The sequence below is a fragment of the Oncorhynchus kisutch genome, linkage group LG2 (assembly GCF_002021735.2).
Source record: "Oncorhynchus kisutch isolate 150728-3 linkage group LG2, Okis_V2, whole genome shotgun sequence".
NCBI classification, from domain to species: Eukaryota; Metazoa; Chordata; class Actinopteri; order Salmoniformes; family Salmonidae; genus Oncorhynchus; species Oncorhynchus kisutch.
The window spans coordinates 79622071-79635779 of NC_034175.2; the positions used below are offsets into that span (position 1 = coordinate 79622071).

The 13709-nt window shown below is 47.7% G+C and overlaps 1 protein-coding gene across 3 annotated transcripts in view; it reads left to right on the plus strand.

Moving 5' to 3' along the window:
- The window catches only part of igf2bp2a (insulin-like growth factor 2 mRNA binding protein 2a), a 123324-nt gene that overhangs the window by 61316 nt on the left and 48299 nt on the right, over nucleotides 1–13709 (plus strand). For all 3 annotated transcript variants that reach the window (XM_031801852.1, XM_031801860.1, XM_031801856.1), the window contains one exon: nucleotides 1957–2079. In XM_031801852.1, coding sequence (XP_031657712.1) covers nucleotides 1957–2079 — 123 coding nt within the window. The remainder of the gene's footprint in view (nucleotides 1–1956; nucleotides 2080–13709) is intronic.

Below are 13709 nucleotides of genomic sequence, written 5' to 3' on the forward strand. Positions count from 1 at the left end.
AATAATTTTGCACGCCCAATTTTGAAATATCCAATTAATTTTGAAATATCCAATAAATGTCGTTCCACTTCATGATTGTGTCCCACTTGTTGTTGATTCTTCACAAAAAAATACAGTTTTATATCTTTATGTTTGAAGCCTGAAATGTGGCAAAAGGTCGCAAAGTTCAAGGGGGCCGAATACTTTCGCAAGGCACTTAGTGAGTCTCAGAAATGGCTAATATATGAATGTTATCTGATGTTAGCAAGTTATTGATTTAATGACCCTTATTTCTAAAGCTACATATATGTCTTTACACCCCCTGCCATATTGTGGATAAAGAGTTACCTTTGTAACAGAACACAGAGGCTGTTCTTTCATGGAAGCCTCTCCAAAAATGATCCAGGCAGAATCCGGAAATCCCCAGGGCCCTTGCCTTTTTCAGTCTTTACTTACTTCCAACATGCCAAAGCCATTCTGTCTATGTATGTGGATGACTCAACACTATACACGTCAGCTACTGCAGCGACTGAAATGACTGCAACACTCAACAAAGAGCTGCAGTTAGTTTCAGAGTGGGTGGCAAAGAATAAGTTAGTCCTAAATATTTCTAAAACTAAAAGCATTATATTTGGGACTAATCATTCACTAAACTCTTAACCTCAACTAAATCTGGCAATGAATAATGTGGAAATTGAGCAAGTTGAGGAGACTAAACTGTTTGGAGTATCCCTGGATTGTAAACTGTCATGGTCAAAACATATTGATACAACAGTAGCTAAGATGGGGAGAAGTCTGTCACCCTCACTAATACACCTACACTACACCCCTACACCATTACTACACCCCTACTACACACTACACCCTTACTACTACACACTATACCCCTACTACACCATTACCACACCCTTACCACTACATCTACACTACACCCCACACCATTACTACACCTCTACTACACACTACACCATTACTACAACCTCACTACTACACCCCTACTACCAACACCCTCACTACTACAAACCTACTACACCATTAATACTACACCCCTACTACACCATTACTACCCCCCAACGCCGTCACTACTACACCATTACTACTACACCCCTATTACACCATTACTACCCCCCAACGCCTTCACTACTACACCATTACTACTACACCCCTAGTACACCATTACTACCCCCCAACGCCGTCACTACTACACCATCGCTACTACACCCCTACTACACCATTACTACACCATTACTACCCCCCAACACAGTCACTACTACACCATTAATACTACACCCCCCAACGCCGTCACTACTACACCATCGCTACTACACCCCTACTACACCATTACTACACCATTACTACCCCCCAACACAGTCACTACTACACCATTAATACTACACCCCTACAACATCATTACTACCCCCAACGCCCTCACTACTACAAACCCATACTACACCATTACTACCCCAACACCCTCACTACTACAAACCTACTACACCATTACTACCCCCCAACACCGTCACTACTACACCGTTACTACCCCAACACCCTCACTACTACAAACCTACTACACCATTACTACTCCCCAACACCGTCACTACTACACCATTACTACCCCAACACCCTCACTACTACACCATTACTACCCAAACACCCTAACTACTACAAACCCATACTACCCCCACCTCCTCCCCTTCTTTCACCTCTATCCTCTCCTCCACCCCCTCCTCTAACAACTCCTCCTCCTCCGTATCCCCCCTCTCTGTCTCCTCTCCTTCCTCCCTCAGCCCACATGAAGCTTTCACATTCTAATCAGTGTTTCACTTCCCAGCCAGTTCATTCTGACACACACAAGCGTGCGTGCACGCACACACATGCCAACTCATCCCACCCCAACATAACATTCCTCATGCCACATCAATGGTCTGGAGCCGTGGCCTTTTATTCAATACAGCTGTTATTGACCCTCTCGTCCTACAGGGAGGAGGAGATTCCTCTGAAGATCCTGGCCCACAACAGTCTGGTGGGACGACTGATCGGTAAGGAGGGAAGAAACCTGAAGAAGATAGAAGAAGAGACAGGGACCAAGATTACTATCTCCTCGTAAGAGCCAGCTACCTCTCTCTCTGTGTTTGGTTTCACTGTGCTGTTCTTCCCACAGTGTTGCATGTAAAGTAATGCTCAATTCATTTCAGCCGTTTATACATCCTAAATCAACTTACACACACACACACACACACGCACGCACGCACATACACACACCAGTCACTATAGCAAGTCACAACTACTGAGTGTACAGACTCAGTCACCAACTACCTCAATCAAATGAATTTATAAAGCCCTTCCTACATCAGCTGATATCTCTGTACAGAAACCCAGCCTAAATCCCCAAACAGCAAGCAATGCAGGTGTAGAAGCACGGTGGCTAGGAAAAAACCCCTAGAAAGGCCAAAACCTAGGAAGAAACCTAGAGAGGAACCAGGCTATGAGCAGTGGCCAGTCCTCTTCTGGCTGTGCCGGGTGGAGATTATAACAGAACATGGCCAAGATGTTCAAATGTTCATAGATGACCAGCAGGGTCAAATAATAATAATCACAGTAGTTGTCGAGGGGGCAACAGGTCAGCACCTCAGGAGTAAATGTCAGTTGGCTTTTCATAGCCGATCATTAAGAGTATCTCTACCACTCCTGCTGTCTCTAGAGAGTTGAAAACAGCAGGTCTGGGACAGGTAGCACGTCCAGTGAACAGGTCAGGGTTCCATAGACGCAGGCAGAACAGTTGAAACTGGAGCAGCAGCACGACGAGAGAAAGAAAGAAAGAGGGAAAGAGAGAATTACAGAGAGCACACTTAAATTAACACAGGACACTGGATAAGACAGGAGAAATACTCCAGATATAACAGACTGACCAGCATAAATACTGGAGGCTGAGACAGGAGGGGTCCGGAGACACTGTGGCCCCATCCAACGATACCCCCAGACAAGGCCAACCAGGCAGGATTTAACCACACCCACTTTGCCAAGGCACAGCCCCCACACCACTAGAGGGATATCTTCAATCACCCACTTACTATCCTGAGACAAGGCCGAGTATAGCCCACGAAGTTCTCCCCCACGGCACGAACCCAAGGGGTCGCCAACCCGGACAGGAAGATCACGTCAGTGACTCAACCCACTCAAGTGACGCACCCCTCCTAGGGACGGCATGGAAGAGCACCAGTAAGCCAGTGACTCAGCCCCTGTAATAGGGTTAGAGGCAGAGAATCCCAGTGGAGAGAGGGGAACTGGCCAGGCAGAGACAGCAAGGGCGGTTCATTGCTCCAGAGCCTTTCCGTTCACCTTCACACTCCTGGGCCAGACTACACTCAGTCATAGGACCTACTGAAGAGAGGAGTCTTCAATAAAGACTTAAAGGTCGAGACGAATCTGCGTCTCTCACATGGGTAGGCAGACCATTCCATAAAAACGGAGCTCTATAGGAGAAAGCCCTGCCTCCAGCTGTTTGCTTAGAAATTCTAGTGACAGTAAGGAGGCCTGCATCTTGTGACCGTAGCGTACGTGTAGGTATGTACGGCAGGCCCAAATCGGAAAGATAGGTAGGAGCAAGCCCATGTAATGCTTTGTAGGTTAGCAGTCAAACCTTGAAATCAGCCCTTGCCTTAACAGGAAGCCAGAGGCTAGCACTGGAGTAATATGTTCACATTTTTTGGTTCTAGTCAAGATTCTAGCAGCCGTGTTTAGCACTAACTGAGGTTTATTTAGTGCTTTATCCGGGTAGCTGGAAAGTAGAGCATTGCAGTAGTCTAATCTAGAAGTGACAAAAGCATAGATTCATTTTTCTACATCATTTTTGGACAAAAAGTTTCAGATTTTTGCAATGTTACGTAGATGGAAAAAAGCTGTCCTTGAAACAGTCTTGATATGTTCGTCTAAAGAGAGATCAGGGTCCAGAGTAATGCCGAGGTACTTTATTTGAGACGACTGTACAACCATCAAGATTAATAGTCAGATCCAATAGAAGATCTCTTTGTTTCTTGGGACCTAGAACTAGCATCTCTGTTTTGTCCGAGTTTAAATGTAAAACATTTGAAGCCATCCACTTCCTTATGAAACACAGGCTTCCAGGGAGGGCAATTTTGGGGCTTCACCATGTTTCATCGAAATGTACAGCTGTGTGTTGTCCGCATAGCAGTGAAAGCAGATCGATGGTATCAAAAGCAGCACTAAGGTCTAGGAGCACGAGGACAGATGCAGAGCCTTGGTCTGATGCCATTAATAGGTCAGTTACCACCTTCATGAGTGCAGTCTCAGTGCTATGATGGGGTCTAAAACCAGACTGAAGCGTTTCGTTGGTTGTCTTCAGGAATGCAGTAAGTTGCTGCGCAACAGCTTTTTCAAAATGTTGAGAGGAATTGGATATTCGATATAGGCCGACTACAAGGTCCGATAGGAATTCAGGGAACTCAGTGAGGAACTCTGTGTATGGCCCAGGAGTCCTGTAAACAGTACCTATAAAAAGTGATTGAGTAGGCTGCATAGATTTCATGACTAGAAGCTCAAAAGACGAAAATGCAGTCGGTTTTTTTGTAAATTGAAATGTTCTATCGTGAATGTTAGAAACACCTCCGCCTTTGCGGGATGCACGGGGGATATGGTCACTAGTGTAACCAGGAGGTGAGGCCTCATTTAACACAGTACATTCATCAGGCTTAAGGTCTTTATTCTAGTGAGAATAAGGCGAACACCGCCATGGTTTGTTTTGCCCAATCTATATAGATGCACAGACACTCAATGGGGATAGCTGAGCTGACTACACTGACTGTGCTAGTGGCAGACTCAACTAAGCTGGCAGGCTGGCTAACAGTTTGCTGCTTGGCCTGCACCATCTCTCATTGTGGAGCTAGGGGAGTTAGACCCCTGTCTATGTTCGTAGATAAGATGAGAGCACCCCTACAGCTAGGATGGAGTCCGTCACTCCTTAGCAGGCCAGGCTTGGTCCTGTTTGTGGGTGAGTCCCAGAAAGAGGGCCAATTATCTACAAATTCTATATTTTGGGAGGGGCAGAAAACAGTTTCAATCAGCGATTGAGTTGTGAGACTGCTGTAGAGCTCATCACTCCCCCTAACTGGGAGGTGGCCAGAGACAATTACTTGATGCCGAAACATCTTTCTAACTGATTTACACACTGAAGCTATGTTGCGCTTGGTGATCTCTGACTGTTTCATCCTAACATCGTTGGTGCCGACGTGGATAACAATATCTCTATACTCTCTACACTCGCCGGTTTTAGCTTTAGCCAGCACCATCTTTAGATTAGCCTTAACGTCGGTAGCCCAGCCCCCTGGTAAACAGTGTATGATTACTGGATGATTTGTTTTAAGTCTAATACTTAATGGTAATGATTTCGCCAATGACTCAGGTTTTTAATTTGTCAGAGCTAATGGTGGAAGGCTTCGGCATCTCAGACCCCGTAGCGGGAGGAAGAGAGACCAGAGAAGGCTCGGTCTCTGACCTGTTGCTTAATGAGGAGAACCGGTTGAAAGTTTATTTTGGCTGAATGAGCGACACCGGATTCCTACAGCATTTAAAAAAATATATAAAACGGTAATTAAAAAGTAAAAACCGACAAGTTGGCAGGTAGCAAAGTAAGGTTAGCAACACGCCGCACAGCAGCATGTTTACAGGTCTACAAGTTGGCAGGTAGCAAAGTAAGGTTAGCAACACGCCGCACAGCAGCATGTTTACAGGTCTACAAGTTGGCAGGTAGCAAAGTAAGGTTAGCAACACGCCGCACAGCAGCATGTTTACAGGTCTACAAGTTGGCAGGTAGCAAAGTAAGGTTAGCAACACGCCGCACAGCAGCATGTTTACAGGTCTACAAGTTGGCAGGTAGCAAAGTAAGGTTAGCAACACGCCGCACAGCAGCATGTTTACAGGTCTACAAGTTGGCAGGTAGCAAAGTAAGGTTAGCAACACGCCGCACAGCAGCATGTTTACAGGTCTACAAGTTGGCAGGTAGCAAAGTAAGGTTAGCAACACGCCGCACAGCAGCATGTTTACAGGTCTACAAGTTGGCAGGTAGCAAAGTAAGGTTAGCAACACGCCGCACAGCAGCATGTTTACAGGTCTACAAGTTGGCAGGTAGCAAAGTAAGGTTAGCAACACGCCGCACAGCAGCATGTTTACAGGTCTACAAGTTGGCAGGTAGCAAAGTAAGGTTAGCAACACGCCGCACAGCAGCATGTTTACAGGTCTACAAGTTGGCAGGTAGCAAAGTAAGGTTAGCAACACGCCGCACAGCAGCATGTTTACAGGTCTACAAGTTGGCAGGTAGCAAAGTAAGGTTAGCAACACGCCGCACAGCAGCATGTTTACAGGTCTACAAGTTGGCAGGTAGCAAAGTAAGGTTAGCAACACGCCGCACAGCAGCATGTTTACAGGTCTACAAGTTGGCAGGTAGCAAAGTAAGGTTAGCAACACGCCGCACAGCAGCATGTTTACAGGTCTACAAGTTGGCAGGTAGCAAAGTAAGGTTAGCAACACGCCGCACAGCAGCATGTTTACAGGTCTACAAGTTGGCAGGTAGCAAAGTAAGGTTAGCAACACGCCGCACAGCAGCATGTTTACAGGTCTACAAGTTGGCAGGTAGCAAAGTAAGGTTAGCAACACGCCGCACAGCAGCATGTTTACAGGTCTACAAGTTGGCAGGTAGCAAAGTAAGGTTAGCAACACGCCGCACAGCAGCATGTTTACAGGTCTACAAGTTGGCAGGTAGCAAAGTAAGGTTAGCAACACGCCGCACAGCAGCATGTTTACAGGTCTACAAGTTGGCAGGTAGCAAAGTAAGGTTAGCAACACGCCGCACAGCAGCATGTTTACAGGTCTACAAGTTGGCAGGTAGCAAAGTAAGGTTAGCAACACGCCGCACAGCAGCATGTTTACAGGTCTACAAGTTGGCAGGTAGCAAAGTAAGGTTAGCAACACGCCGCACAGCAGCATGTTTACAGGTCTACAAGTTGGCAGGTAGCAAAGTAAGGTTAGCAACACGCCGCACAGCAGCATGTTTACAGGTCTACAAGTTGGCAGGTAGCAAAGTAAGGTTAGCAACACGCCGCACAGCAGCATGTTTACAGGTCTACAAGTTGGCAGGTAGCAAAGTAAGGTTAGCAACACGCCGCACAGCAGCATGTTTACAGGTCTACAAGTTGGCAGGTAGCAAAGTAAGGTTAGCAACACGCCGCACAGCAGCATGTTTACAGGTCTACAAGTTGGCAGGTAGCAAAGTAAGGTTAGCAACACGCCGCACAGCAGCATGTTTACAGGTCTACAAGTTGGCAGGTAGCAAAGTAAGGTTAGCAACACGCCGCACAGCAGCATGTTTACAGGTCTACAAGTTGGCAGGTAGCAAAGTAAGGTTAGCAACACGCCGCACAGCAGCATGTTTACAGGTCTACAAGTTGGCAGGTAGCAAAGTAAGGTTAGCAACACGCCGCACAGCAGCATGTTTACAGGTCTACAAGTTGGCAGGTAGCAAAGTAAGGTTAGCAACACGCCGCACAGCAGCATGTTTACAGGTCTACAAGTTGGCAGGTAGCAAAGTAAGGTTAGCAACACGCCGCACAGCAGCATGTTTACAGGTCTACAAGTTGGCAGGTAGCAAAGTAAGGTTAGCAACACGCCGCACAGCAGCATGTTTACAGGTCTACAAGTTGGCAGGTAGCAAAGTAAGGTTAGCAACACGCCGCACAGCAGCATGTTTACAGGTCTACAAGTTGGCAGGTAGCAAAGTAAGGTTAGCAACACGCCGCACAGCAGCATGTTTACAGGTCTACAAGTTGGCAGGTAGCAAAGTAAGGTTAGCAACACGCCGCACAGCAGCATGTTTACAGGTCTACAAGTTGGCAGGTAGCAAAGTAAGGTTAGCAACACGCCGCACAGCAGCATGTTTACAGGTCTACAAGTTGGCAGGTAGCAAAGTAAGGTTAGCAACACGCCGCACAGCAGCATGTTTACAGGTCTACAAGTTGGCAGGTAGCAAAGTAAGGTTAGCAACACGCCGCACAGCAGCATGTTTACAGGTCTACAAGTTGGCAGGTAGCAAAGTAAGGTTAGCAACACGCCGCACAGCAGCATGTTTACAGGTCTACAAGTTGGCAGGTAGCAAAGTAAGGTTAGCAACACGCCGCACAGCAGCATGTTTACAGGTCTACAAGTTGGCAGGTAGCAAAGTAAGGTTAGCAACACGCCGCACAGCAGCATGTTTACAGGTCTACAAGTTGGCAGGTAGCAAAGTAAGGTTAGCAACACGCCGCACAGCAGCATGTTTACAGGTCTACAAGTTGGCAGGTAGCAAAGTAAGGTTAGCAACACGCCGCACAGCAGCATGTTTACAGGTCTACAAGTTGGCAGGTAGCAAAGTAAGGTTAGCAACACGCCGCACAGCAGCATGTTTACAGGTCTACAAGTTGGCAGGTAGCAAAGTAAGGTTAGCAACACGCCGCACAGCAGCATGTTTACAGGTCTACAAGTTGGCAGGTAGCAAAGTAAGGTTAGCAACACGCCGCACAGCAGCATGTTTACAGGTCTACAAGTTGGCAGGTAGCAAAGTAAGGTTAGCAACACGCCGCACAGCAGCATGTTTACAGGTCTACAAGTTGGCAGGTAGCAAAGTAAGGTTAGCAACACGCCGCACAGCAGCATGTTTACAGGTCTACAAGTTGGCAGGTAGCAAAGTAAGGTTAGCAACACGCCGCACAGCAGCATGTTTACAGGTCTACAAGTTGGCAGGTAGCAAAGTAAGGTTAGCAACACGCCGCACAGCAGCATGTTTACAGGTCTACAAGTTGGCAGGTAGCAAAGTAAGGTTAGCAACACGCCGCACAGCAGCATGTTTACAGGTCTACAAGTTGGCAGGTAGCAAAGTAAGGTTAGCAACACGCCGCACAGCAGCATGTTTACAGGTCTACAAGTTGGCAGGTAGCAAAGTAAGGTTAGCAACACGCCGCACAGCAGCATGTTTACAGGTCTACAAGTTGGCAGGTAGCAAAGTAAGGTTAGCAACACGCCGCACAGCAGCATGTTTACAGGTCTACAAGTTGGCAGGTAGCAAAGTAAGGTTAGCAACACGCCGCACAGCAGCATGTTTACAGGTCTACAAGTTGGCAGGTAGCAAAGTAAGGTTAGCAACACGCCGCACAGCAGCATGTTTACAGGTCTACAAGTTGGCAGGTAGCAAAGTAAGGTTAGCAACACGCCGCACAGCAGCATGTTTACAGGTCTACAAGTTGGCAGGTAGCAAAGTAAGGTTAGCAACACGCCGCACAGCAGCATGTTTACAGGTCTACAAGTTGGCAGGTAGCAAAGTAAGGTTAGCAACACGCCGCACAGCAGCATGTTTACAGGTCTACAAGTTGGCAGGTAGCAAAGTAAGGTTAGCAACACGCCGCACAGCAGCATGTTTACAGGTCTACAAGTTGGCAGGTAGCAAAGTAAGGTTAGCAACACGCCGCACAGCAGCATGTTTACAGGTCTACAAGTTGGCAGGTAGCAAAGTAAGGTTAGCAACACGCCGCACAGCAGCATGTTTACAGGTCTACAAGTTGGCAGGTAGCAAAGTAAGGTTAGCAACACGCCGCACAGCAGCATGTTTACAGGTCTACAAGTTGGCAGGTAGCAAAGTAAGGTTAGCAACACGCCGCACAGCAGCATGTTTACAGGTCTACAAGTTGGCAGGTAGCAAAGTAAGGTTAGCAACACGCCGCACAGCAGCATGTTTACAGGTCTACAAGTTGGCAGGTAGCAAAGTAAGGTTAGCAACACGCCGCACAGCAGCATGTTTACAGGTCTACAAGTTGGCAGGTAGCAAAGTAAGGTTAGCAACACGCCGCACAGCAGCATGTTTACAGGTCTACAAGTTGGCAGGTAGCAAAGTAAGGTTAGCAACACGCCGCACAGCAGCATGTTTACAGGTCTACAAGTTGGCAGGTAGCAAAGTAAGGTTAGCAACACGCCGCACAGCAGCATGTTTACAGGTCTACAAGTTGGCAGGTAGCAAAGTAAGGTTAGCAACACGCCGCACAGCAGCATGTTTACAGGTCTACAAGTTGGCAGGTAGCAAAGTAAGGTTAGCAACACGCCGCACAGCAGCATGTTTACAGGTCTACAAGTTGGCAGGTAGCAAAGTAAGGTTAGCAACACGCCGCACAGCAGCATGTTTACAGGTCTACAAGTTGGCAGGTAGCAAAGTAAGGTTAGCAACACGCCGCACAGCAGCATGTTTACAGGTCTACAAGTTGGCAGGTAGCAAAGTAAGGTTAGCAACACGCCGCACAGCAGCATGTTTACAGGTCTACAAGTTGGCAGGTAGCAAAGTAAGGTTAGCAACACGCCGCACAGCAGCATGTTTACAGGTCTACAAGTTGGCAGGTAGCAAAGTAAGGTTAGCAACACGCCGCACAGCAGCATGTTTACAGGTCTACAAGTTGGCAGGTAGCAAAGTAAGGTTAGCAACACGCCGCACAGCAGCATGTTTACAGGTCTACAAGTTGGCAGGTAGCAAAGTAAGGTTAGCAACACGCCGCACAGCAGCATGTTTACAGGTCTACAAGTTGGCAGGTAGCAAAGTAAGGTTAGCAACACGCCGCACAGCAGCATGTTACAGGTCTACAAGTTGGCAGGTAGCAAAGTAAGGTTAGCAACACGCCGCACAGCAGCATGTTTACAGGTCTACAAGTTGGCAGGTAGCAAAGTAAGGTTAGCAACACGCCGCACAGCAGCATGTTTACAGGTCTACAAGTTGGCAGGTAGCAAAGTAAGGTTAGCAACACGCCGCACAGCAGCATGTTTACAGGTCTACAAGTTGGCAGGTAGCAAAGTAAGGTTAGCAACACGCCGCACAGCAGCATGTTTACAGGTCTACAAGTTGGCAGGTAGCAAAGTAAGGTTAGCAACACGCCGCACAGCAGCATGTTTACAGGTCTACAAGTTGGCAGGTAGCAAAGTAAGGTTAGCAACACGCCGCACAGCAGCATGTTTACAGGTCTACAAGTTGGCAGGTAGCAAAGTAAGGTTAGCAACACGCCGCACAGCAGCATGTTTACAGGTCTACAAGTTGGCAGGTAGCAAAGTAAGGTTAGCAACACGCCGCACAGCAGCATGTTTACAGGTCTACAAGTTGGCAGGTAGCAAAGTAAGGTTAGCAACACGCCGCACAGCAGCATGTTTACAGGTCTACAAGTTGGCAGGTAGCAAAGTAAGGTTAGCAACACGCCGCACAGCAGCATGTTTACAGGTCTACAAGTTGGCAGGTAGCAAAGTAAGGTTAGCAACACGCCGCACAGCAGCATGTTTACAGGTCTACAAGTTGGCAGGTAGCAAAGTAAGGTTAGCAACACGCCGCACAGCAGCATGTTTACAGGTCTACAAGTTGGCAGGTAGCAAAGTAAGGTTAGCAACACGCCGCACAGCAGCATGTTTACAGGTCTACAAGTTGGCAGGTAGCAAAGTAAGGTTAGCAACACGCCGCACAGCAGCATGTTTACAGGTCTACAAGTTGGCAGGTAGCAAAGTAAGGTTAGCAACACGCCGCACAGCAGCATGTTTACAGGTCTACAAGTTGGCAGGTAGCAAAGTAAGGTTAGCAACACGCCGCACAGCAGCATGTTTACAGGTCTACAAGTTGGCAGGTAGCAAAGTAAGGTTAGCAACACGCCGCACAGCAGCATGTTTACAGGTCTACAAGTTGGCAGGTAGCAAAGTAAGGTTAGCAACACGCCGCACAGCAGCATGTTTACAGGTCTACAAGTTGGCAGGTAGCAAAGTAAGGTTAGCAACACGCCGCACAGCAGCATGTTTACAGGTCTACAAGTTGGCAGGTAGCAAAGTAAGGTTAGCAACACGCCGCACAGCAGCATGTTTACAGGTCTACAAGTTGGCAGGTAGCAAAGTAAGGTTAGCAACACGCCGCACAGCAGCATGTTTACAGGTCTACAAGTTGGCAGGTAGCAAAGTAAGGTTAGCAACACGCCGCACAGCAGCATGTTTACAGGTCTACAAGTTGGCAGGTAGCAAAGTAAGGTTAGCAACACGCCGCACAGCAGCATGTTTACAGGTCTACAAGTTGGCAGGTAGCAAAGTAAGGTTAGCAACACGCCGCACAGCAGCATGTTTACAGGTCTACAAGTTGGCAGGTAGCAAAGTAAGGTTAGCAACACGCCGCACAGCAGCATGTTTACAGGTCTACAAGTTGGCAGGTAGCAAAGTAAGGTTAGCAACACGCCGCACAGCAGCATGTTTACAGGTCTACAAGTTGGCAGGTAGCAAAGTAAGGTTAGCAACACGCCGCACAGCAGCATGTTTACAGGTCTACAAGTTGGCAGGTAGCAAAGTAAGGTTAGCAACACGCCGCACAGCAGCATGTTTACAGGTCTACAAGTTGGCAGGTAGCAAAGTAAGGTTAGCAACACGCCGCACAGCAGCATGTTTACAGGTCTACAAGTTGGCAGGTAGCAAAGTAAGGTTAGCAACACGCCGCACAGCAGCATGTTTACAGGTCTACAAGTTGGCAGGTAGCAAAGTAAGGTTAGCAACACGCCGCACAGCAGCATGTTTACAGGTCTACAAGTTGGCAGGTAGCAAAGTAAGGTTAGCAACACGCCGCACAGCAGCATGTTTACAGGTCTACAAGTTGGCAGGTAGCAAAGTAAGGTTAGCAACACGCCGCACAGCAGCATGTTTACAGGTCTACAAGTTGGCAGGTAGCAAAGTAAGGTTAGCAACACGCCGCACAGCAGCATGTTTACAGGTCTACAAGTTGGCAGGTAGCAAAGTAAGGTTAGCAACACGCCGCACAGCAGCATGTTTACAGGTCTACAAGTTGGCAGGTAGCAAAGTAAGGTTAGCAACACGCCGCACAGCAGCATGTTTACAGGTCTACAAGTTGGCAGGTAGCAAAGTAAGGTTAGCAACACGCCGCACAGCAGCATGTTTACAGGTCTACAAGTTGGCAGGTAGCAAAGTAAGGTTAGCAACACGCCGCACAGCAGCATGTTTACAGGTCTACAAGTTGGCAGGTAGCAAAGTAAGGTTAGCAACACGCCGCACAGCAGCATGTTTACAGGTCTACAAGTTGGCAGGTAGCAAAGTAAGGTTAGCAACACGCCGCACAGCAGCATGTTTACAGGTCTACAAGTTGGCAGGTAGCAAAGTAAGGTTAGCAACACGCCGCACAGCAGCATGTTTACAGGTCTACAAGTTGGCAGGTAGCAAAGTAAGGTTAGCAACACGCCGCACAGCAGCATGTTTACAGGTCTACAAGTTGGCAGGTAGCAAAGTAAGGTTAGCAACACGCCGCACAGCAGCATGTTTACAGGTCTACAAGTTGGCAGGTAGCAAAGTAAGGTTAGCAACACGCCGCACAGCAGCATGTTTACAGGTCTACAAGTTGGCAGGGTAGCAAAGTAAGGTTAGCAACACGCCGCACAGCAGCATGTTTACAGGTCTACAAGTTGGCAGGTAGCAAAGTAAGGTTAGCAACACGCCGCACAGCAGCATGTTTACAGGTCTACAAGTTGGCAGGTAGCAAAGTAAGGTTAGCAACACGCCGCACAGCAGCATGTTTACAGGTCTACAAGTTGGCAGGTAGCAAAGTAAGGTTAGCAACACGCCGCACAGCAGCATGTTTACAGGTCTACAAGTTGGCAGGTAGCAAAGTAAGGTTAGCAACACGCCGCACA